The sequence below is a fragment of the Pelophylax lessonae genome (assembly GCF_965119305.1).
Source record: "Pelophylax lessonae genome assembly, chromosome: 9".
NCBI lineage: Eukaryota > Metazoa > Chordata > Amphibia > Anura > Ranidae > Pelophylax > Pelophylax lessonae.
In genome coordinates this window covers 261519600-261544508 of record NC_138776.1, presented here as the reverse complement: position 1 = coordinate 261544508, position 24909 = coordinate 261519600, and the positions used below count along the sequence as shown (strand labels likewise).

At 45.4% G+C, this 24909-nt stretch overlaps 3 protein-coding genes across 3 annotated transcripts in view; all 3 read left to right on the top strand.

Annotated features, from left to right (window-relative positions):
• The window catches only part of LOC309564420 (uncharacterized protein), a gene marked incomplete at both ends in the record, with an annotated part of 648900 nt that overhangs the window by 573058 nt on the left and 50933 nt on the right, over nt 1-24909 (top strand).
• LOC309563485 (uncharacterized protein) overlaps nt 1-24909 on the top strand; it is a gene marked incomplete at its 3' end in the record, with an annotated part of 314854 nt that overhangs the window by 260345 nt on the left and 29600 nt on the right. The window lies entirely within an intron of this gene.
• On the top strand, nt 1656-23340 carry LOC309563486 (uncharacterized protein; the record flags this gene model as incomplete). The annotated part of the gene is made up of 4 exons (XM_082267879.1): nt 1656-1669; nt 1726-2467; nt 18959-19059; nt 22343-23340. The coding sequence occupies 4 exons, from the start codon at nt 1656-1658 to the stop codon at nt 23313-23315; spliced, it is 1830 nt and encodes a 609-aa protein (XP_082124005.1). The 3' UTR covers nt 23316-23340.

Genomic DNA, 24909 nt, shown 5'->3' with positions numbered 1-24909 from the left:
GTCTGCATTCCTTAATATAATGTTATGTTCCCAAAAAATGAAGAGAAGATACTGTACACCATATGAAAAGTCCATCTTCATTCCTCAATATAACGTCATGTTCCCAACAAATGAGGGGATATTGTACACCATATGAAAGGTCCATCTCCATTCCTCAATATAACGTCATGTTCCCAACAAATGAGGAGGAGATACTGTACACCATATGCAGGGATGGTGCTAGACTATTTTGCACCCTATGCAAGACCAGCTACTTGCACCCCCCCCCCAAAAAATAAAAATAACTGTACACATTGCCCCCTTTCCTGTACATAATGCCCCCCTTTTAACACTACACTCTGCTACACCCCCTTCCTGTACACACTGTCCCTCTTTAACCCTATACCCCCCTTCATATACACACTGCCCCCCTTTAACCCTACCCACCCCTTCATATACAAAGTATATTAAAAAAGAATAGCACAACCATGCAAAAGAAATGACTATTAAATATGGAGACAATCCATAAATAAAAATGAGGGTTTAGTCCCACCATATGGCCATATCGTGCTCAAGCCCACCACTGCGTCAAAGTACCCCATTATCAGTGGGTCCATATACAAAGTGCCCCCCTTTCGAAAGGTGACATCCACCAGGATGAGGAGGTGACAGGAGAGGAATGTCTCACTGGTCATGACTGCGCCCTAGGTGGTAGTGCGCCCTAGGCGGCCGCCTAGTTTGCCTAGTGGTAGCATATGAAAGGTCCATCTCCATTCCTCAATATAACGTCATGTTCCCAACAAATGAGGAGGAGATACTGTACACCATATGAAAGGTCCATCTCCATTCCTCAATATAACGTCATGTTCCCAACAAATTAAGGAGGAGATACTGTACACCATATGAAAGGTCCATCTCCATTCCTCAATATAACGTTATGTTCCCAACACATGAGGAGGAGATACTGTACACCATATGAAAGGTCCATCTCCATTCCTCAATATAACGTTATGTTCCCAACACATGAGGAGGAGATACTGTACACCATATGAAAGGTCCATCTCCATTCCTCAATATAACGTCATATTCCCAACACATGAGGAGGAGATACTGTACACCATATGAAAGGTCCATCTCCATTCCTCAATATAACGTTATGTTCCCAACAAATGAGGAGGAGATACTGTACACCATATGAAAGGTCCATCTCCATTCCTCAATATAACGTTATGTTCCCAACAAATGAGGAGGAGATACTGTACACCATATGAAAGGTCCATCTCCATTCCTAAATATAACGTCATGTTCCCAACACATGAGGAGGAGATACTGTACACCATTGGAAAGGTCCATCTCCATTCCTCAATATAACGTCATGTTCCCAACAAATGAGGAGGAGATACTGTACACCATATGAAAGCTCCATTCCAAACTATATGAACAATGAATGTGGTTTATATAATGAAAAATATTCTTCTTTCACACAGATGGACGCTATGTCTGGAATTCCTCAGAAGCAAATCGTATTCGGTCCTCAGATTTTAATGCAGAAAATGGCATTGTAAAATCTTCCCTAGGAGCAATCCATATTCCTCCATATACATATCACAGACCTTACTGTGTGAATAGACCGTTGGCTTCCTCTAATCCTGAAGACTCCTTTGATAAATTACATAATGTTACCAGCAAAGCATGTCCCGCAATTGGCAGTGCGGAGAGATCTTCTGATCAATACAATTCTCAAAGAACTTCTAATAATGTATCCCTGCGTTCTGAAACTGTAGAACAAGAGACCCCAACGCGTGAGCGTCCATTTCAATGTCCAAAGTGCGGGAAATGTTTCAGTGTGAAAGGAAACTTTATTGTGCACCAGAGAACTCACACGGGTGAGCGTCCATTTTCATGTTCAGACTGCGGAAAACGTTTCACTCGAAAAAGTGTTCTTACCGAACACCAGAGAATTCACATGGGTGAGCGCCCTTTTTCATGTGCAGAGTGCGGGAAATGTTTCACACAGAAAGGAGACCTTCTTACACACCAGAGAAGCCACACAGGAGAGCGTCCTTTTTCCTGTGTAGAGTGCGGGAAATGTTTCACTCGGAAAGAAAGACTTCTCACACACCAGAGAAGCCACACTGGTGAGCAACCGTTTTCATGTTCAGAGTGTGGAAAACGTTTCACTCAGAAAGAAAACCTCCTAACACATCAGAGAAAACACACGGGCGAGCGTCCTTTTTCATGTTCGGAGTGTGGGAAAAGTTTCACTCGGAAAGAAAGGCTTCTCACACATCAGAGAAGTCACACGGGCGAGCGTCCTTTTTCCTGTTCTGAGTGTGGGAAATGTTTCACTCAGAAAGAAAACCTTCTTACACATCAGAGAAGTCACAGGGGCGAGCGTCCTTTTTCATGTTCAGAGTGCGGGAAATCTTTTACTAGGAAAGAAACCCTTCTTGTACACCAGAAAAACCACACAGGAGAGCGTCCTTTTTAAAGTTCAGTGTTAGGAAAATGTTTTCACCCTGAAAGAAGGGGAAGCGTCCTTTTTCTTTCTCAGAATATGAAATGGTTTCTCTTATAATAATAAATTGCTTAACTTAAAAAGTCCGGAGATGTCACAAGGGTGAGCGTCTTTTTTTTTTTTTCCAAGAAAGAGTGCGGAAAAAGATTCACTCGCAAAGCAGCACTTATTTAATGCCAGAAACATCCCTTGGTTGAACTTCCATTTTTATGTTTAGAGTGCGGGAAAGGTTTCACTCAGAAAGGCTTCTTACACACTAGAGAAGCCACACTGGTGACCAATATTTTTCATGTCCAGAGTGCGTAAAATGTTTCACTTAGAAAGAAAAGGCTTCTTACACACTAGAGAGGTCACACAGGAGAGCGTCCTTTTTCATTAGCAGAGTACGGGAAATGTTTCACTCAGAAAGAAAGGCTTCTTATACACCAGAGAAGCCACACTGGTGAGCGTCCTTTATCAGAGTGCGGGAAATGATGCACTTGGAAAGTAGACCTTCTTCCACTCCAGAGAATTCACATGGGTGAGCGTCCTTTTTTCATGTTCAGAGTGGGGGAAAGGTTTCACTTGGAAAGAAGACCTTCTTCCACTCCAGAGAATTCACATGGGTTGGGCGTCCTTTTAAATGTAATGGTAGGCATCACTGATAGGTGTCACTGGTAGGCAGCACTGATAGGCGTCACTGGTAGGCACTACTAGGAGGAGGCACAGGTAGGGGTCACTGGTAGGCACCACTGATAGGAGGCACTAATAAGTGTCACTGATAGGAGGCACTAATAAGTGTCACTGATAGGGGGCACTGATAGGTGTCACTGGTAGGCGGCACTGATTGGCAGCTTTAGTGGGATCTGATTGGCAGTACTGATGGGCACTGTTGGGCTGCCCTGATTATCAGTGTCTATGTCCCTTTAACAAAGGCGGGTTATCGGCTCTCTCCTCATACCCGGCATGTGGTGACATCTGTGATTGGCTGTCATTGGACCGCGGAGCACACACGCTGTGACACAGAAAATTGCAACGGCCGCCATTTTACCCCCTAGGACAGTGATGGGGAACCTTGGCACCACAGATGTTTTGGAACTACATTTCCCATGATGCTCCTGCACTCTGCAATGTAGTTAATCATCATGGGAAATGTAGGTCCTAAACATCTGAGACGGTGTTGTAAAATTTTGTCGGACCCGTGAAAAAATCGGACCTCGTCACTTCCGGCTGGTGCGAGCCCTGGTGCGCATGCGCACAAGGTCCGAGGAAATTCTGAGACTTGGCGAACAGCTGATTGAGAGGAGGAGGGGCTGAGGTGGGACGCACACACCGCCGCGGGAAAATTGCTGTCACGGGCGAACCAAAGCTGTTAGAGACCCCAAAATTATATCACAGGTAGCCAAAACGCTCCCCTATAGCTGATAGAAATTTGGGGTCCCGGGGATTAAAGGGCGCGGAGTAGTGACCCCGTGGGTCTCGGGGATGAAAGGGCGCGGAGCAGTGACCCCGAGAACCGGGGACCACTGCTCCGCACCCTTTCATCCCCGAGACCCCAAAATTTTAACAGCTGTATGGGAGCGTCTTGGCTACCTGCGATACAATTTTGGGGTCTCTAGCACATATGGTTCGCAATTTTCCCACGGCGGTGTGTGCGTCCCACCTCAGCCCCTCCTCCTCTCAATCAGCTGTTCTCTAAGTCTTAGAATTTCCTCGGACCTTGTGCGCATGCGCACCGGGGCTCGCACCAGCCGGAAGTGACGAGGTCCGGAATTTTCATGGGTCCGACAAAATTTTAGAACAACGGCCCTGTTGGAGGGACTACACATCACTTTTCTTTAGCAGAGACCCTGGAGCAGTGATGGAGAACCTTGATACCTCAGATGTTTAGGAACTACATTTCCCATGATGCTTAAAGCGGAGTTCCAGCCTTTTCACTCACCTGTCCAACGGTCCAGCGATGCGGCCGCCCGAAGCCTCGATCCTCTTCCCTCTGGTCTCGGCGGCGCCGGCATCACTGCTGTGGGCACCCGGCTGTGACAGTTTGCGGCTTCACAGCCAGGGACCCACTGCGCATGCGCGAGTTGCGCTGCGCGTCTTGATTGGCCGGCAATCTTCTGGGACCTCTGACGTGTCCCAGAAGATTGCAGGGAGGGAGGGGGAGAGGAGAACTTCTGCTCAGGGCGCCGCGGCGCTCCGAGCGGAAGTGGGTACCTGTCAAAACTAGGTACCCGCTCCCCCCCCCCCCAAAAAATGACATGCCAAATGTGGCATGTTAGGGGGTTAGAATACCTAAAGCGGAAGTTCCACTTTTGGGTGGAACTCCGCTTTAACTACAGTGCAAGGTGCATGAGCATCATGGGAAATGTAGATCCAGAACATCTGAGACGGCCCCGTTGGAGGGACTACGCTTCACTTTTCTTTAGCAGAGACCCTGGAGCAGTGATGGAGAACCTTGGTACCTCAGATGTTTAGGAACTACATTTCCCATGATGCTTCACTACAGTGCAGAGTGCATGAGCATCATGGGAAATGTAGTTCCAGAACATCTAAGGTACCAAGGTTCCCCATCACTGCTCCAGGGTCTCTGCTAAAGAAAAGTGAAGGGTAATCCCTCCAACGGGGCCACAGTTACAACTGCTGAGCTTGTTTCCCGTGGCAGCCCCTCCCCCTGTTTCATCTACAGGTGTCACAGAGACAGGAAGTGAGGGGAAATCTCCTTAGTGGGGTCACAGACAGAAATAATCTCCGGGGGGAATTGTACTTCGCCTGCGCGCCCCCCAAAATGACCTGAAGAGACTATAGAGGAATGAGGGGTTAATATACAACTATAGCAGACAGTGAGGGGTTCACATACAGAAACTACAGGGGTTAATATCTCTACTCACCATGAAGGGTCAATGTACAAGGACTAGGGAGGGCAATGAAGGGGTTAAAGCACAGTAGGGAGCAGGCAGTGAGGGGTTAACGTAGAGTGAATGTCGCCCTCAGTGTCCGGGGAGGAGAAGTACATCCCTCATACACTCAATTCCCTCACACAGCTCCTCCTATAGAGCACCGGCCCTGCACAGCGCCCTCCTCACAAAAGTGTCTCCAGTTCGGGGACATCTCTGGGCGCTGGCGGCCATTTTGTTGAAGACAGCTTTCTATTTCTAGCAATAGGCCGGACAACGGAAACATGGCTCCGCTGCTAGGACACATCGGGTGGCAATAGCGAGAGCTGAAAGCGGCTCGGTGATTGGTGGAAGGAAAGTCACGTGACCTGACTCTGATTTCTGACTGAGTGTCAGCGCTCTGAGCAGAGATTCCCGCCAGTGGAATATACCAACTGTCAGGAGGTGGGGGGTGACAATAGAAACCTCTACTAACCACTTGTTTATCAGGATTTTTCTGGTATATGTTGCTTACAAGGTAAAATCAGTATTTTTTTTTGCTACAAAATTACTTAGAACCCACCTCAGGCGACAGTCGCGGCACAATTGCGCAAACAGAATCACGAGGCGCCCGTGCGATTCCCGTGACTTGCAATGGCACCCCAAACACGGCGCGATTTTGCCGCAGTTGTTACTGAATAAAATTGCACAAACAGAATCGCAGGACGCCTGTAGCCCAAAAGAAGTTCTACCTTTTTTCGGGCGGCAGGGCGTCCCGCGATTCTGTTTGCGTGATTTTACGGCGATTCGTCAAGTGACAATCGTGGCAAAAATCACACAGACAGAATGGCGGGACGCCCGTGCGATTCCCATGACTTGCAATGGCACCCCAAACACGGCGCGACTTTGCCGCAATTGTCGCCTGATGAATCGTGGTAAAATTGCGCGAACATAATCACAGGACGCCGGTGCGATTCCCACAACTTGCAATGGCACCCCAAACATAGCGTGACTTTAGTGCGATTGTCACCCGATGAATCACGGTAACAAACAGAATGGCGGGACGCCCGTGCGATTCATACGACTTGCAATGGCACCCCAAACATGGTGAGGTTTTGCCGCAAATGTAGCCCGATGAATCGAGGTAGCAAACAGAATCGTGTGAGGCCCATGCGATTCCCCATGACTTGTAATGGCACCCCAAACACGGCGCGGTTTTGCCGCTAATGTAGCCTGATGAATCGAGGTAACAAACAGAATCGTGGGACGCCCGGGCGATTCCCCGTGACTTAAAATGGCACCCCAAACAAACACAGCACAATTTTCAACGATTGCCGCCCGATGAATCGAAGTAAAGTCACGCAGACAGAATCGCAGGACGCCCATGCGATCCCCGTGACTTGCAATGGCACCCCAAACATGGCGCGACTTTGCTGCGATTGTGGCCTGATGAATCGTGGTAAAATTGCGAAGAACAGAAGCGCGGGACGCCTGTACGATTCCTACGACTTGCAATAGCACCCCAATCAGGGCGCGATTTTGCCGCAATTGTCACCCAAAGAATCGCAGTAACAAACTGTATCGCAGGACGCCCGTGCGATTCCCATGACTTGCAATGGCACACCAAACACGGACCGATTTTGCCACGACTGTCTCCCGAAGAATCGTGGTAAAATCAGTATCGCGGGATGCCCGTGCGACTCCCATGACTTGCAATGGCACCCCAAACACGGTGCGGTTTTGCCACGACTGTCTCCCGATGAATCGTGGTAAAATCAGAATCGTTGGACGCCCTTTCACCCAAAAGAAGTTCTTGTACTTTTTTTGGGTGACAGGCGTCTTGCAATTATTTTTGCCGTCTGCCATGTTTTTGGTTACTAGCGGGCGGACCAACAATCTCCACTACTTATAGCCTATACCGGAGTGTAGCTCTGGCTGGATGCTTCGAGTCGTTGTCCTGCCGGAAGGTGAACCTCCTCCCCAGTCTCAAGTCTTTTGCAGACTCTCACAGGTTTTCTTCTAAGATTTTCCTGTATTTGGCTCCATCCATCTTCCCATCACTCTGACCAGCTTCCCTGTCCCTGCTGAAGAAAAGCATCCCCACAACATGATGCTGCCACCACCACCATGTTTCACGGTGGGGATGGTGTGTTCAGGGTGATGTGCGGTCTTAGTTTTCCCGCCACACATAGCGTTTTGCTTTTAGGCCAAATAGTTCAATTTTGGTCTCTTCTGACCAGAGCACCTTCTTCCACATGTTTGCTGTGCCCCCCCCACACGACTTCTCGTAAACTGCAAACAGGACTTCTTATGACTTTCTTTCACCAATGGCTTTCTTCTTGTCACTCTTCCATAAAGGGCAGATTTGTGGAGTGCACGACTAATAGTTGTCCTGTGGACAGATTCTCCCACCTGAGCTTTGGATCTCTGCAGCTCCTCCAGAGTTACCATGGACCTCTTGGCTGCTTCTCTTAAAGTGGAGTTCCACCCGAAATTTATACTTACCTCCATCTTCTCGCTCCCGGTCACCTGAAAAACAAATGGATAATCGCAATTTTTTTTTTTTTTTCACTTACCTTTTAGAGAAAATATACTCACCTTACTTCCTTCTTCCTCCCCTCGGCGGCCACGGCGATTCGTCACTTCCTGGCTTTTGCAATGATTCCTGGGAGCTGAACGTCATCGCTCCCAGGAATCATTGCGCCTGCACCGGCCCCGACGTCAGTTCCGGGGCGCGCGCGTCATTCCCTTCTAAACAGCTTCTGGGCATGCCCAGAAGCTGTGGAGGGATGACGCGCGCGACCCGGAAGTGACGTCGGGCCGGTGCAGTGCATCGTGGGACCGAAGAAGGAGGAAGAGGACGCGGAAGAGGATCGTGCTGGCTTCAAGCTGCCCACACCTGAGATGGCAGCGCTGGAGAAGACAATTTCAAGGTAAGTATTGTGGGAGACGGGGAGATATCAATTCTATGTGTCCTCCATTTTGTATGTTCCCACTCCATTTTCTATGTATCTTAGTTATACAAGCTTTGCAATTGTGTACGTGTTACAGTTATGGCAAGTTTCTGTTTGTGGTTTTTGATGAAATCATGTCAGGCGCTTCTAGCAATAAGCTATATGCCCTATATGGTATTAAGTGTACTCGCTTATTCCCCGAAATGACGCTTGGTTTCCTTAAACTGTTTAACCAATAAGAACGTAACAAGTATCCTATACTTATGCTATATGCCCGTACTCTTTACTATATAAACCACAACGAGCCTATAATAAACTGAGAGTTGGTTTCACCATACATCTGTGTCCGTCTGTGTTACTTCCTGAAATCACTCTCCCAGGCCTGCAGACACAAACCGAGCATAAGAACAGCGGGACCAGGGGTTCCAGACACTAACAGCTGGGGGCTCGTATGCCGGGATATGAAAGTCATCCCTCGCGGACAACCACGCTCATTCGGTAAGTAGAAAAATCCTTTTCTATACAGCCGATTGTAGTGTGGCTCCGGGGCGGGACACTGACTAAAATCATATCAAAGTGAACCAAGGGGGTTGGTGTGTTCCGGGAACACACGCAACAGACCCATAATTGAAATATTTCAGGGAAATATTTTTAGTCTCAGGGAGACTTAAGAAATGTTAGAGAAATTGCTCGTTTTGTGTCTGAAAAATCTTTAAGCTTTTCTTCTCTGTCGCATAGAAGTATAAGATAATTTGTTTGTATGGTTCAATGAGTCTGGGTGGTAAGTGAACAGACCCGAATCATTTATTGAACGTTCCATGACTCTGTGATAGATTGTAGCAGATGCCCTGTCCAATCTGCACCCATTGTTTAGATTTTGATATAACTCACCATAGTCTAGATTCTGCTAAATTAGTCTGTATTTTGCCACCTAAAAGAAAAAGATTTTTAGGAAGTCAGTTTGTCTCTAGTAACCCAGACTGTAAAACTGTGCATTTTAGAATCAATTTTCACGGACAGATAGATTTTGATCTAATCGGTGTAACATACAGACAAATTAAAAATATTTACCAGACGCAGACAACAATCTTTTGTAATAAATAAAATTGCCAGTTATAAATAGACAGGGAACTTAGAATTAGATCGCTTTAGTCTAATAAGCGCTCGGTCCGTGAACCCCGTTGTCTGCAGCAATGGGTCACGGAGGCAGCAAGCCACCCCCACCTCCCCAAGCAGGAGAAAACTGTAAGGAATATGTGGCGCGAGTCTGCGGCACTGACTACTATTTAATTAACCCTTGGATAGATAACCAAGCAAGATGGTCAGAAAAAATAGGGAGTTGTAATATAAAGTACATGGAAAAAGCGGGGAAAATTGGAGATGCTAATATAAGTGAAAGTTCTTTACCCACAGCAATTGCCTGTAGACCGGTAGACGGGTGAAACTGTTTGGTGGTTTTGGACTCTAGGGCTCCATTTCCACTCTTGCGACTTGTTGTGCGACTTGACACATGTCAAGTCGCATGATAGGTCAAAACCCATTATTTACAAATAGGACCGCTCAAACTGCTGCGACTTGAGTCGCAGCAACTTGAAAAAAGGTTTTTGCACTACTTTTGGGTGACTTCAGGGCAACTTGTCCCTCACAGAAGGAGGTCGCGCTGGGGTCCCCAGAAGTAGCTGCAAACAAATTGCACTACAAACTTGCGCTTGAAGTCGTGTGACTTTGTAGCCACAATAGTGGAAACATAGCCTTAAAGCTGTGGTTAAGTGTCACTGCGGAGTAGCACAGTCTTAGGATTCAAACATTTATCGGTAATTTAAAGTCACAGTACATGTTAATTATAAAACAGCACGTTTCTGATTGGGCTACTAAAACCATGGAAGGTTTTTAAAAAAAAAGCCATAACAGAGAGAGATGATCTGTCTAAAGAAAAACAGCCTGTCAGCGCACATTTCCAAGGGCCTTATCAGAAGAGGCAAAGCAAAGAGTAGGACATTTTCAACCTAGGCCCCCCTACAATGAAAATATTACCTTACAAATGCCCCTGACCACACCTGCACCCCACGGTTTCGTTTTCCAAGGCAGATGTCGTTTTCTTTGCAGCCATTATATTATCTCAAACAAGCAGAAAATGTTTGTGTGTCAGATTCATTTAAAACTAGTAAATTTCCTTCCGTGTGAGAGGAAGTAATGGTCACTTCTGCAATTGCAGCTAGCAGAAGTTTCTAAAAAAAAAAAAAAAAAAAAAAAAAAAATAATAAAGTTTTTTTTGAAAATTGGCACTAAGCCAAAAAGTTTTTAGTTCTTTATCTGATCATAGCATGCAAGTGGTATCTGATATGCCATCTCTACTGACAGCCATACCATCCGATGCTACCCACTTTACAGTGATTGGTTTAAGTAGTGTGTTTTTTTTAAGCGTCCTATTGGACGAGGAGACACAGCCATCTTTGTTTCTTATTTTTCAGTCCAGGTAACTTACCTGGTGTAGAAATGCCTTAGGGCTATAAGTAGACAATTTGATTGTCCGCTCTATAGTTCTCCAGACCATGCAAGAGGGGATGGACACCTGCTCATGGTTCAGTCCCGCTACAATATGTATATGACATATGTAGTCACTCTGTGGAGGCCAGTCAGAGCGAGTGAGTTTATTGAAATGTACATGTATGTGGAAACAAAGTGTCACAGGAATAATGACAATGGTGTCAGGAAAGTGTTGTTCACCTTGGTTTTGTTCTCACAGAGAGTGATAGTAGAGTCAGTCACATAAGAGCTGCTGCTCTAGTGGGTCTTGCCAGCCCACAGTGGGTCTTGCCCGCCCACAGGATCATTAATTGTTATGGATCCGGACTACTCCTATCTATAATAACATTTTGAGACAAACCACAGGTCCAGAAATGTCACCAGAAATGTTAAATGCGTTTATATATCTGAAAACTGCTATGGTTGTAGCGCCTGCACTGGGCCTCCCAAATCATGGAAAAATGTTTTGTGTTTATGCAAGGGACAATTGTAAGACCATGACAGGTGTACTTGCCCAGGAGTATGGTGGTAAACTTTGCCCTATAAGTTTTTATCCAAAGATGGTCGCAGTCCAGGTCTAAGGCATGCCTGAAGTGACTCCAAGCATAGCATCTTGTGAGATGGTACTGGGGATGGCCACATCATTTGCCCTAGGTAGGCCCCAGTTTTAAATGGGCTACTGGTATTAAAGGTTGTGTTACACCACAACATGATTTATAGGCAGCCATAGAAGGAGCAAGAGATGTTTTTGTAGTTCATTTCTTGCTCCAGGCCAAAATATCACATATTGTTAGAAGCCATAAACGCATGCTACAGAACAAGTTTTAAGGAATTGGGTGATGATTTAGAAAAAGTTGAAAATGGCCTTTTTTCTAAAAGAGGGGAGCTCTTGTATGTATCCCCGCAGCTAGCGCCCCACTGTTTATTGCCTAGTATTATGGAATAGGACACGGGGGGTGGGAAAGAACATATACAGTATTACTGGCAGTTTTTTTTATTTGCAAGCCCATCTAAATTCATGAAAGCATATGTTGCTAGATGCATCACCTGTATTAGGTACAAACAATCCAAACATATAAGGCCAAACATGAGCATCTCCAATACCCATCAACCCCATTCACACATCTACAAATAGGTTTTTACATATAGGCCCAAAGCAGGGAAGAAATAAGAGTTCCTTTTAGTCAATAGTAGATGGGTTCAGCAGATGATATGGGCCAAGAACCGCATGACTGCCTAGAAACTATTGAAAGTGTCACTTCACCCCGTGCAGACATGATGAAAGAGCTCATCACCAACCTTCTTCAGGCTATGTTGTTACCCTCAGAGTTAGCTATCATTCACTGTAGGGCACATACCAGAGGTACTGATGACATCTCCAAGGGCAACGCACTAGCAGACAAAATAGCAAAGGCAGCTGCACAACAGTTACCTTTAGGAGCCCTAAAACAAATGCCTGTCCTAACCCACATCCTCCCCGATGATGCCCAGTTGATCACAGATCTACAAGCCTCAGCCACTGCTGAGGAATTGGAGGACTGGGGTTATCCTGTCTTGCAAAAGAATCCTATAACAGGATTAATTTGCAAAGAGGGGAAACCGTGTATACCCCGTAATAGTGCTCCTATTTGCATTGCCCACTACCATGGAATAGGACACATAGGATGGAAGGCCACTTTAAAACAGATTCAGAAAGATTTTTACATCACGGGCACAGCTCGATTAGTTGAAAATAATGTAAAAAAAAAAAAAAAATGCCTTACCTGCATTAGGAGTAATCCGCACATGAACACTTGCCCTATCCCACAACACAATTCACGCATCTGCAGATTGATTTTATACACATCCCTCTCCCAAGAGGGGGAACACAACCAGCATGTGTCATCACTGACATGTTTTCTCGATGGCCGGAAATGTTCCCCACTAAAAGAGAAGATGCCAGAAACTAGTCAAAATCCTGAAAATAGAGCTCAGGAATAGTGGAAAGGATGAAAAGCACAAATAAAAGAGTAATTGAAACTTAGAATCAAGTGGAACGGAACGAAAAGTTGCTCGCACCTTTCTTTTCTTTTTACAGGAAAATACCCATCCCTTCAGAGAAGGAGACGTAGTGGTGATGAAGCTGCTGACCAAAGGAAAGAAACGAAAGGATTTCGCCTATGGCCCTCCCACTACCGTTGTTGCAGTGACCAGAACAGCAGTCCTGACTGAAGACAGCCCCACCTGGATCCACGCTACCCGAGTGAAATTGGTGAAGGAGGCTCCACCCCCTGAAGCAAGTCCAGAACCAGAAGCAAGAGAGGTACTAACGGGGGCGGACGGCCCTGACCTTGAACAGGATAGTCAAGAAAAGGGGGATTCAGAGGCAGGCGGCCCTGACCCTGTAGAAGAATGACATTCCTGATAGCACCAGATTCTGGAAAACTTTGGCTACTTATAGGACTCGTATCATTTTCAGTCTTCTCTGTAGTATGGGTTACCACTAACTGTATTTATCATCCAGAAGACCTGGTAGGGCTACAGGCCATTTGCGGAGCTTCCAACACCCCAACACAGAGTAATGCACATAACAGACAAAAGAGAGATGAAAGCTCAAAAAGTCTTACAGATAAAATGTCATTGTTGCAATTTAAATATGCCTATGCCCAGAAGTCCGGATATGAAAAATGTTGGATATGTAGTAAACTCCATCCTAGCACAGCTAGAATTCCCCTATTAGCAATACCTTTAAACTTCACCCCTTTTCTAAATGGTACACCTCCCGTTGTCCTCACCAATGTCACGAGAACACTCTCAAATGATACCCTCACTTTCCAAATTATTGGTAGGAGTCATTCCCCAGACTGGTGTTTTAGGTTGGGAAACTCCACCAAGGGAGCTGAAGTGTGCCAGCAAACTAAGGTTAATATCTCAATGACCTCGATGGACAGCTCCTTCTGGCACACCTCAGAACCAGCCCTAAACGCCACTCTGATGAACTTTCTTAACTCCAGTTCCACTTCCTCTTCCCCAATAGGACAGTTGTTGTCAAATTTAGCTTGGTCCAGTTATGATGATCAATTAATGGCAATATTTCACAAACGCCCCCTAGCCTTGGGAAACAGTACTTATATTTGTTGTGGAAAGATTTGTCACCCTTGGATCCCTATTGCACCCCAAGGGTGGTGTTACCTCGCATCTCTAGTTCCCATCATGGGTGTAGTGGGAGACAACAAAGGAGGACATCTCCTTGAAGCTAGTATGCATCCTAGGTACCCCCTCAAACACCGCAATAAAAGAGAATTGTTCCTTGAAAAGGATATGGTATGGGCCTGGTTCCCCTCATGGACCGGATGGGGAATAGACATGATGAAAAGGTTGAATAATTACTCTAAAATTCTCGATGACATCTTAGATAAGAACTCAGGAGACATTACTAAATTAAATATAGAAGTGAGGGCAATTAAGAAACAACTTGAGCTCCATGACCTAGCCATAGAAAGCATGAGTGCTGCTCTTACTGGGTTATGTGAAGTTACGGAGGATTATGAATGTTGCACATGGATACACAATACATCTGTTGAGATACCCGATTATTATGATATTATTACACAGCACCGAGAAGAAGTAGATAAGCTGCAACAGGAAGCCAGGAATATTGCTAAGACATGGAGTCCCTTTGGTAATGTGAATTTTGGATTTGGAGGAATATTTTCTTGGCTGAAAAATATTGCTATGACTGTTATAATGGTTCTGCTCTTTTTGTTATTTCTATATGCATGCTTCAAACTTGTAATGTGTATTATTGCTAGAGCTTCCCGACCAAAAGTGAAAAATGTCTCTATGCTATCCCACCAAGTTCCAGATTACCAAACCCCCCCGACTAACAACCCTAATGAATATACTGAGTATATTAAAAGACACAAACAGAAGGAAAAGAAGAACCTTATTGTTTAAGGGATGATACATGATCTGGTCTCTCGAGCAGCAGGGATATAGAGAATTAATCTGCCAGTCATGGTACTACACTCCTGGGAGGTTTAGAGCCCCCTGTTGACATCCCTAAAAAAAAATTATATATTCCAATGACATACAGGGTAACAAGGGAAAATCAATTAAGGATTAATGATTTTAAGAGGGGATTGTGGGAGACGGGGAGATATCAATTCTATGTGTCCTCCATTTTGTATGTTCCCACTCCATTTTCTATGTATCTTAGTTATACAAGCTTTGCAATTGTGTACGTGTTACAGTTATGGCAAGTTTCTGTTTGTGGTTTTTGATGAAATCATGTCAGGCGCTTCTAGCAATAAGCTATATGCCCTATATGGTATTAAGTGTACTCGCTTATTCCCCGAAATGACGCTTGGTTTCCTTAAACTGTTTAACCAATAAGAACGTAACAAGTATCCTATACTTATGCTATATGCCCGTACTCTTTACTATATAAACCACAACGAGCCTATAATAAACTGAGAGTTGGTTTCACCATACATCTGTGTCCGTCTGTGTTACTTCCTGAAATCACTCTCCCAGGCCTGCAGACACAAACCGAGCATAAGAACAGCGGGACCAGGGGTTCCAGACACTAACAAGTATTTCTCCTGAAAGGTAAGTGCAACCCGGGACAGATCAGAGGCTAGCCATTGTGGAATGTGCTAGCCCTGACTGTCCCGGAGGTATTTTTGTAAAAAAATGTATAACCAGGGTGGAACTCCGCTTTAAGAAAGCTCTCCTTGCCCGGTCTGTCAATTTAGGTGGATGGCCAGGTCTTGGTAGGGTTACAGTTGTGCCATACTCTTTCCATTTTCCGATGATGGATTGACCAGTGCTCCGTGAGATGGTCAAAGCTTGGGAGATTTTTTTATAACCTAACCCTGCTTTAAACTTCTCCACAACTTTATCCCTGACCTGTCTGGTGTGTTCCTTGGCCTTCATGATACTCTCACCACATGACCCAGGACCCACTGCACTAACGCAGGGTCCGACAATGGGTCCAAGGATTTCATCCCGATTCCTAATGGCATTCAGGGTGCCATTGTCTAGCCTGTAGAGGTCTGTGCGTCCCTCCATGGATACGCCTCCCCAGACCATCACTGACCCATCACCCAACCGGTCATGCCAAACGATGTTACAGGCAGCATAACGTTCTCCACAGCTTCTCCAGACCCTTTCATGTCTGTCCCATGTGCTCAGGGTGAACCTGCTCTCATCTGTGAAAAGCACAGGGTGCCAGTAATGGACCTGCCAATTCTGGTGTTCAATGGCAAATGCCAATCGAGCTCCACGGTGCCGGGCAGTGATCACAGGGCCCTCTAGAGGACGTCGGGCCCTCAGGCCACCCTCATGAAGTCTGTTTCTGATTGTTTGGTCAGAGACATTCACACCAGTGGCCTGCTGGAGGTCATTTTGTAGGGCTCTGGCAGTGCTCATCCTGTTCCTCCTTGGACAAAGGAGCAGATACCGGTCCTGCTGATGGGTTAAGGCCCTTCTACAGCTCTGTCCAGCTCTCCTAGAGTAACTGTCTGTCTCCTGCACACTCCTCCATACTCCTGAGACTGTGCTGGGAGACACAGCATACCTTCTGGTAATGGGACGTATTGAAGCGCCGTCCTGGAGGAGTTGGACTGCCTGTGCAACCTCTATAGGGTCCAGGTATGGCCTCATGCTACCAGTAGTGACACTGACCCCAGCCAAATGCAAAACTAGTGACAAACACTCAGAAAAGATGAGTAGGGAAAAATGTCAGTGGCCCCCACCTGCAAAACCATTCCTGTTTTGGAGGTCGTCTCATTGCTGCCCAGCTAGTGCAACTGTTGTGAAATTTCATTTACACCTAAGCAGCTGAAACTGATTAACAACCCCCTCTGCTACTTAACTGACCACATGAATATCCGAGGAGTTTATTTGACTTGATGCTATACTGTTTAAAAAGTGTTCCTTCCATTTTTTTTTTGAGCAGTGTATAATATTTGGGGGTTCTGAGTAATTTTCTAGCAAAACAATGATGATTTTTACATGTAGGAGAGGAATGCTGGAATTGGCCCGGTATGAAAGTGGATAAGAGCATCAGGTGAAGCCAACATGTTTTTGGGAAAAATGCCTCTCTCTTACTTAGGGCTCCTCCGCTGCCAGATCCAGCAATGTCCCCTCTCTACACGATCCATTTCTGGGGAACCACGAGTACCCCAAATCTTGAAAGATAAACCTCCAGTCTACTTTATGGAGTGTATTCTGGCAAAAGTTTGGTTCCTCGTCATTACCAGAATTTTACGGCATGGATTGTTCAGGTCTTCCTTTGCAGGTCTGTATATTAGAAAGGAAAAGTATGAAAGCCAATAGAAGAGGCATTACATTGTGGTAGGGAATAGGGCTGAACGATAGTCGATGTGATATCGAATATCGGGCGTGGGTGATAGTCACATAGGCGAGGGCATAGGCATTAGGCAGGGAGAAATTGGTACTCAGGAGGACTCACATAGGTTGTAACAGAACACAGCCCGACATCCGTCCCACACGTTCAAGTCTGCCTGCCTGCAGCTAGCCTAGTTCTCCTGACTGAGCGGTGAGCAGCGCCCCGTGAGCAGCTGCACAGCCAGCCAGTCATGCGTGCCTGCACACCTGATTGGTTCGCTGTGCCGCTACTCATGACGTGATTGGTTCGCTGTGCCGCGCTCATCGCTTGGTCAAGAGAACTAGCTGCGGGGCAGACTGAACATGTGGGATGGATGTCAGGCTGTGTTCTTCTACCTTAGGTAAGTCTCTCTGCATTGAAGGGAAAATGGCATGCTGGTCACTACATTGATGGGGGGGGTACGCTGGTCACTACATTGATGGGGGGGCACGCTGTCACTGCATTGATGGGGGGCACGCTGGTCACTGCATTGGTGGGGGGCACGCTGGTCACTGCATTGATGGGGAGCACGCTGGTCATTGCATTGATGGGGGGCACGCTGGTCATTGCATTGATGTGGGGCACGCTGGTCATTGCATTGATGGGGGGCACGCTGGTCACTGCACTGAATGGGGGCTCACTGTAGTAACTCTGCATTGAATGGGGGCACGCTGTAGTAACTCTGCACTACTAAAAATGCACGATGAAGAGGATCCGCCGCAAAAAAATATTGCAATATATATCGTTGGGGAAAAAAATATTGCAATGTGATTATTTTTCAATATCGTGCAGCCCTAGTAGGGAACGATGGTGATCTCCATAACTTCCAGTCCTCCTTTTTATACTGGAAGTCTGGAATGGAAGCTGAAGTTCCTACGTTCTCCACTAGAAGGCGACCTCACTGAGTGGAATCTACAGGCAGGCGACTATGGAAGGGGGAGGGGAACTGATCCTAAGAACAGACAGGAAATTCCGGTTGAGCAGACGTAGAGAGGAGACATTGCTGGAACTGGCAGCAGAGGAGGTAATAAGATATTATTTTATATTTACACCCAGTAAACCCCCCCCCCCCCCCCCGACATGTTCCGTCCTCTTCCTCCATAGTCACTGTGACATCTTTTATCTCCAGAAGATGTTGCTTTATATAGCTCTGACATATACCGCAGTGCTGTACAGAGATCACTGAGCCAGTCACATCAGTCTCTGTACCAGAGGAGCTTACACTCTAATGCCCCCCTCCCCCACAGTCACATCAGTCTCTGTACCAGAGGAGCTTACACTCTAATGTCCCCTCCCCCACAGTCACACATGATTAATATTATACATTTATGTAGCTCTGACATATACCGCTGTTCTGTATAGAGATCACTGAGCCAATCACATCAGTCTCTACCAGAGGAGCTTACACTCTAATGTCCCCTCCCCACGGTCACACACTATTATTATTACACATTTATATAGCTCTGACATATACCGCAGTGCTGTACAGAGATCACTGATCCAGTCACATCAGTCTCTGTACCAGAGGAGCTTACACTCTAATGTCCCCTCTCCCCCAGTAACACATGATTAATATTATATATTTGTATAGCTCTGACATATACCGCAGTGCAGTGGGACTATTAAGATAAGAGTATCACATGACATCACTGTTCTTTATTTCTGAACTTTCTGAAGACGTTCAATCAGGACGAAACCTGTCAAGGAGTGGTCTACTCGCTGACATAATTTCCAGTGATGTTCTTTATTTCCTTAGAAGGCGTGGAGGATTCTGGAAATGTTGCGTGACATCCGTTTTATCTCTGTCAATGAAGATCAAACAAGACTGGAGATGTGCGGAGAACAGGAATACAATTAGTAATATTTATTAGTATCTCCTTTTATTAGGACTAAAGTAGTGAGGATGACATCTAATGAGTGACCGACACCCAGCAGCCATCCCCAATATTCTATCCATTCCTCACTCTCTGACACCTGAAGAAAATGGCTAGAAGGTTCTAGAAGTTAACAACAAGACCACAGGACGTCATGATGGAGAATCAGCCGCCCCTCCCATCACCGGGTAAGAGGAGACTTTATTGTAAAGGAGAGAGCAGTACGGAGGATCCACCTAGATCCCCCATCATCTGATAAACACATAGAAACAATGTATTCAGTCAGTGTGTGTGTTTCCTACAGATGGATCCAGTAATGGGAACCCACCAGAGAGATGTCCCCGTCCTCTGTATTCCCGGAATTCCACACATGAAGATAATACCATCTCTCACCATCATCAGGTAGAAGAATACTCAACATAACATTTGGGTCTGAGTTTAAATTGGTTTATAATCATTCACATATGTTTTTATTATTAACCACAGAGCGGTGATCTGCAGTATTTAAAAATCCTTGTTAAAGAAGAGATAAAAGAGGAGTATGATGAGGTTGGTGTGATGGAGGAGTTTTCAGAAGGACACAAGGAGGTTATGATGGAGCCACCTAATACCAGGAAACCACCAGAGAGATGTCCCCGTCCTCTGTATTCCCAGGATTCCACACAGGAAGGTCACACCATCCCTCACCATCATCAGGTAGGTGGAACAAAGCGTCTGAATTTCCAAAAATTTTGTTATTTATGTTATTTTTAACTTTAAGTGTTTAGGAAATGAAGATTTTAAATCATTCTGTTGCTTTAGGGTGAGGGGACGAGTGATGTGAAAGCTGAAGAGGAAGAGATGTATGAGAGGGGTGTGCAGCAGTCTGTGGAGGTTGGAGTGAGGAATATTATTAAGAAGGAGGAAACTTCTCTAGATATTGGGACAGGTAAGTCAAATTGTGATGTGATACAAGAGATAATCATAAACACAAATCATCTGACTCCTGGTTCCTGCCAGTAGCTGGCCGCTATAAAGAATCCATCCAAAAACAAAAACCACAAAGAAGAGAGAAAAGCCGCTGACTGTTTTAAAAGCCTTGTTCAAGTTGATTTAATAACTACTTGCCGACCGCCGCAAGTACTTATACTGCGGCAGTCAGCCCCTCACAGGCAAAGTGACGTACCGGTGCGTCACTAGCCTGTGAGGCTCTGGGGAGCGAGCGCGCGCCGCCGAAGGCGTGCTCCCGGACGGTCACGGACCCCCCCGCGCGTGTGAGCGGCGGACATCACTCACGATCGTCCGTGACAGCGGGAGAAAGGCAGGCGGCTGATGTAAACAAGCCGCCTGTCATTCTCCCCTGTGTAGGAATGATGATCATACGGTTCTACTATGTAGGACCGTTGATCATTGTTCCTACAGCTCAAGCCACAGCCAATCACAGTTAGAATCACGCCCCTAGGGACACACATAACCCCTCCCCCTCAAAAAAACGTTAACCCCTTCACTACCAGTGTCATTTTACAGTAACAGTGCATATGTATAGCACTGATTACTGTAGTAATGTCACTGGTAACCCCAAAAGTGTCAATAATGTCAGTCAAGGGTCCGATCTGTCCGCCCCAATGTCGCAGTCCCGCAAAAAAAATCGCAGATCGCCGCCATTACGCGTTTAAAAAAAAACAACAATCAAAATACGCTTTTTGCGATTTTTTTTTTTTTTTTACCAAACATAGGTAGCAGAAAACAAATTGGCCGAAAATGTTAAAAAATTTAGATTTTTACATTTTTTTTTTTTTTGGGAATTTCATATAAAAAAATGTGAAAAATATTGTTATTTTTGCAAAATTGTCGCTCTTTTTTTGTTTATAGCGCATGATCGAAAAATCGCACAGGTGATCAAATACCACCAAAAGAAAGCTCTGTTTGTGGGGGAAAAAAAGGACGTCAAATTCGTTTAGGTACAGCATCACACGACCGCGCAATTGTCTGTTAAAGTCACGCAGTGCCGAATCGCAAAATACCCCCTGGTCAGGAAAGGGGAAAATCTTCCGGGGCTTAAGTGGGTAACTCTGCAACATACAGATTGTTCCACCTGGATCACAGGCACCCCAAGATGTTAAACTCTAACTAGAGCTTACTCATACGTGGTTGCTTTTTTGGGAAGACCTAAAACCTAACCTTAAACTGGGAAGGCAGAGCTGCCCTGGATGGTAGAGGGCCACATGTTCCCCTCCAGGATTATAAGGCCAATGAGGGTATGGACCCTCTAGCAGGGTAGCAGTGTACTAATAAATGCCTCTACCTTTCAGGATTTGTACCTAAGCTTTTTCCTGAATTACAGACTATATTTAGAATAACTTACTCATGCTACAAGCTGTCTTGGGTATCTCTGTCTATTCTTAATAACAAATAATTTATCAAGGTGTGATGAATAAAATATTGTACAGGACAAAGCTGTATATAAGAATATCATCAACGTACCTATCCCCACCACCCAATGTGTCCAACAAACGAGGTAGAGATATTGTACATGATACAGTAGATCATTCTTCAGTTATTTGTATCTAATGCACTACCTAATATTTCCAAAAATGAGCTGGAGATACTGTACACCAAATGAAGGGTCCGTCTGCATTCCTTAATATAATGTTATTTTCCCAAAAAATTACAAGGAGATACTGTACACCATATGAAAGGTCCATCTCCATTCCTCAATATAACGTCATGTTCCCGACGAATGAGGAGGAGATACTGTACACCATATGAAAGGTCCATCTCCATTCCTCAATATAACGTCATGTTCCCAACGAATGAGGAGGAGATACTGTACACCATATGAAAGGTCCATCTCCATTCCTCAATATAACGTCATGTTCCCAACGAATGAGGAGGAGATACTGTACACCATATGAAAGGTCCATCTCCATTCCTCAATATAACGTCATGTTCCCAACGAATGAGGAGGAGATACTGTACACCATATAAAAGGTCCATCTCCATTCCAAACTATATGAACAATGAATGTGGTTTATATAATGAATAAAATACTTCTTTCACACAGATGGACGCTATGTCTGGAATTCCTCAGAAGCAAATCCTATTGGTTCCTCAGATTTTAATGCAGAAAATGGCATTGTAAAATCTTCCCTAGGAGCGATCCATATTCCTCCAGATACACATCACAGACCTTACTGTGTGAATAGACCGTTGGCTTCCTCTAATCCTGAAGACTCCTTTGATAAATCACATAATGTTACCAGCAAAGCATGTCCCGCACTTGGCAGTGCGGAGAGATCTTCTGATAAATCCGATCCTCAAAGAACTTCTAGTGATTTAGATCTGCACATGGAGGATAACGTATCCCTGCATTCTGAAGCTGTAGAACAAGAGACCCACACGCGTGAGCGTCCATTTCAATGTCCAGAGTGCGGGAAACGTTTCAGTGTAAAAGGAAACTTTATTGTGCACCAGAGAACTCACACGGGTGAGCGTCCTTTTTCATGTTCAGACTGCGGAAAACGTTTCACTCGAAAAAGTGTTCTTACCGAACACCAGAGAATTCACATGGGTGAGCGGCCTTTTTCATGTGCAGAGTGCGGGAAATGTTTCACACAGAAAGGAGACCTTCTTACACACCAGAGAAGCCACACAGGAGAGCGTCCTTTTTCCTGTGAAGAGTGTGGGAAATGTTTCACTCGGAAAGAAAGACTTCTCACACACCAGAGAAGCCATACTGGTGAGCAACCGTTTTCATGTTCAGAGTGTGGAAAACGTTTCACTCAGAAAGAAAACCTCCTAACACATCAGAGAAAACACACGGGCGAGCGTCCTTTTTCATGTTCGGAGTGTGGGAAAAGTTTTACTCGGAAAGAAAGACTTCTCACACACCAGAGAAGCCACACTGGTGAGCAACCGTTTTCATGTTCAGAGTGTGGAAAACGTTTCACTCAGAAAGACAATCTCCTAACACATCAGAGAAAACACACGGGTGAGCGTCCTTTTTCATGTTCGGAGTGTGGGAAAAGTTTCACTCGGAAACAAAGGCTTGTCACACATCAGAGAAGTCACACGGGCGAGCGTCCTTTTTCCTGTTCAGAGTGCGGGAAATGTTTCACTCAGAAAGAAAGCCTTCTTACACATCAGAGAAGTCACACGGGTGAGCGACCTTTTTCATGTTCAGAGTGCGGGAAATATTTTACTCGGAAAGAAACCCTTCTTGTACACCAGAAAAACCACACAGGAGAGCGTCCTTTTTAAAGTTCAGTGTGAGGAAAATGTTTTCACCCTGGAAGAAGGGGAAGCGTCCTTTTCCTTTCTCAGAAAATGAGATGGTTTCTCTTAAAATAATAAATTACTTAACTTAAAAAGTCCGGAGAAGTCACATGGGTGAGCGTCTTTTTTTCCGCCAAGAAAGAGTGCGGATAAAGATTCACTCGCAAAGCAGCACTTATTTAATGCCAGAAACATCCCTTGGTTGAAGTTCCATTTTTATGTTTAGAGTGCGGGAAAGGTTTCACTCAGAAAGGCTTTTTACACAATAGAGAAACCACACTGGTGAACAATATTTTTCATGTTCAGAGTGCGGGAAATGTGTAAAAGGCTTCTTACACACTAGAGAAGACACACAGGAGAGCGTCCTTTTTCATTAGCAGAGTGCGGGAAATGTTTCACTCAGAAAGAAAGGCTTCTTATACACCAGAGAAGCCACACTGGTGAGCGTCCTTTATCAGAGTTTGGGAAAGGTTTCACTTGGAAAGTAGACCTTCTTCCACTCCAGAGAATTCACATGGGTGAGCGTCCTTTTTTCATGTTCAGAGTGGGGGAAAGGTTTCACTTGGAAAGAAGAACTTCTTCCACTCCAGGGAATTCACTTGGGTGAGCATTTTTATTTGTGTTCAGAGTGCGGGAAAGGTTTCACTTGGAAAGTAGGCCTTCTTCCACTCCAGAGAAGTCACATGGGTTGGGCGTCCTGTTAAATGTTCTCAATGTGGGAAGGCTTTCAAAGTGAGACCAACTATAAGTAGAGAACAGAGAACCCGTACCTGCCGATGTTGGTCAGAAAAGGGTGGTTGCATTTCTCAAACATTTCCATCTGTAGGACAATTGTATGATCAAAGACCACTTCAGCTCCGGAAGGTTTTACCCCCCTTCATGACCAGGCAATTTTTTGCTATTCGGCACTGCGCTTCTTTCCCTGGTAATTTGCAGGGATGAGAAACAGAGAAATCGCTCCATCTGTACAGAGCTCTGTATTATTTACCAACAAAACACAGTGGGCCACCACCAGCAGATGACACGTCTCCCCAAATCATCACTGACTGTGGAAAATTTGGCATTTCATGTGGAAATCAAAGTCCCAGAGTCTGGAGGAGGAGTGGAGAGGCACAGAATCCAAGTTGCATGAGGTCCAGTGTGAAGTTTCCACAGTCGGTGATGATTTGGGGAGCCGTGTCATCTGCTGGTGTTGGTCCACTGTGTTCTATCAAGTCCAAAGTCAGCGCAGCCCTCTAGCAGGAAATTCTAGAGCACTTCATGCTTCCCTCTGCTGACCAGCTTGATGGAGATGCTGATTTCATTTTCCAGCAGGACTTGGCCCCTGCCCACAATGCCAAAACTACCAATACTTGGTCACATGATCATGGTATCACTGTGCTTGATTGGTCAGCAAGCTCACCTGACCTAAACCCCGTAGAGAATCTTTGGGGGATTGTCTAGAGCAGTGATGGTGAACCTTGGCACCCCAGATGTTTTGGAAGCACATTTCCCATGATGTTCATGCACTCTGCAGTGTAGTTGAGCATCATGGGAAATGTAGTTTCAAAACATCTCGGGTGCCAAGGCTCGCCATCAC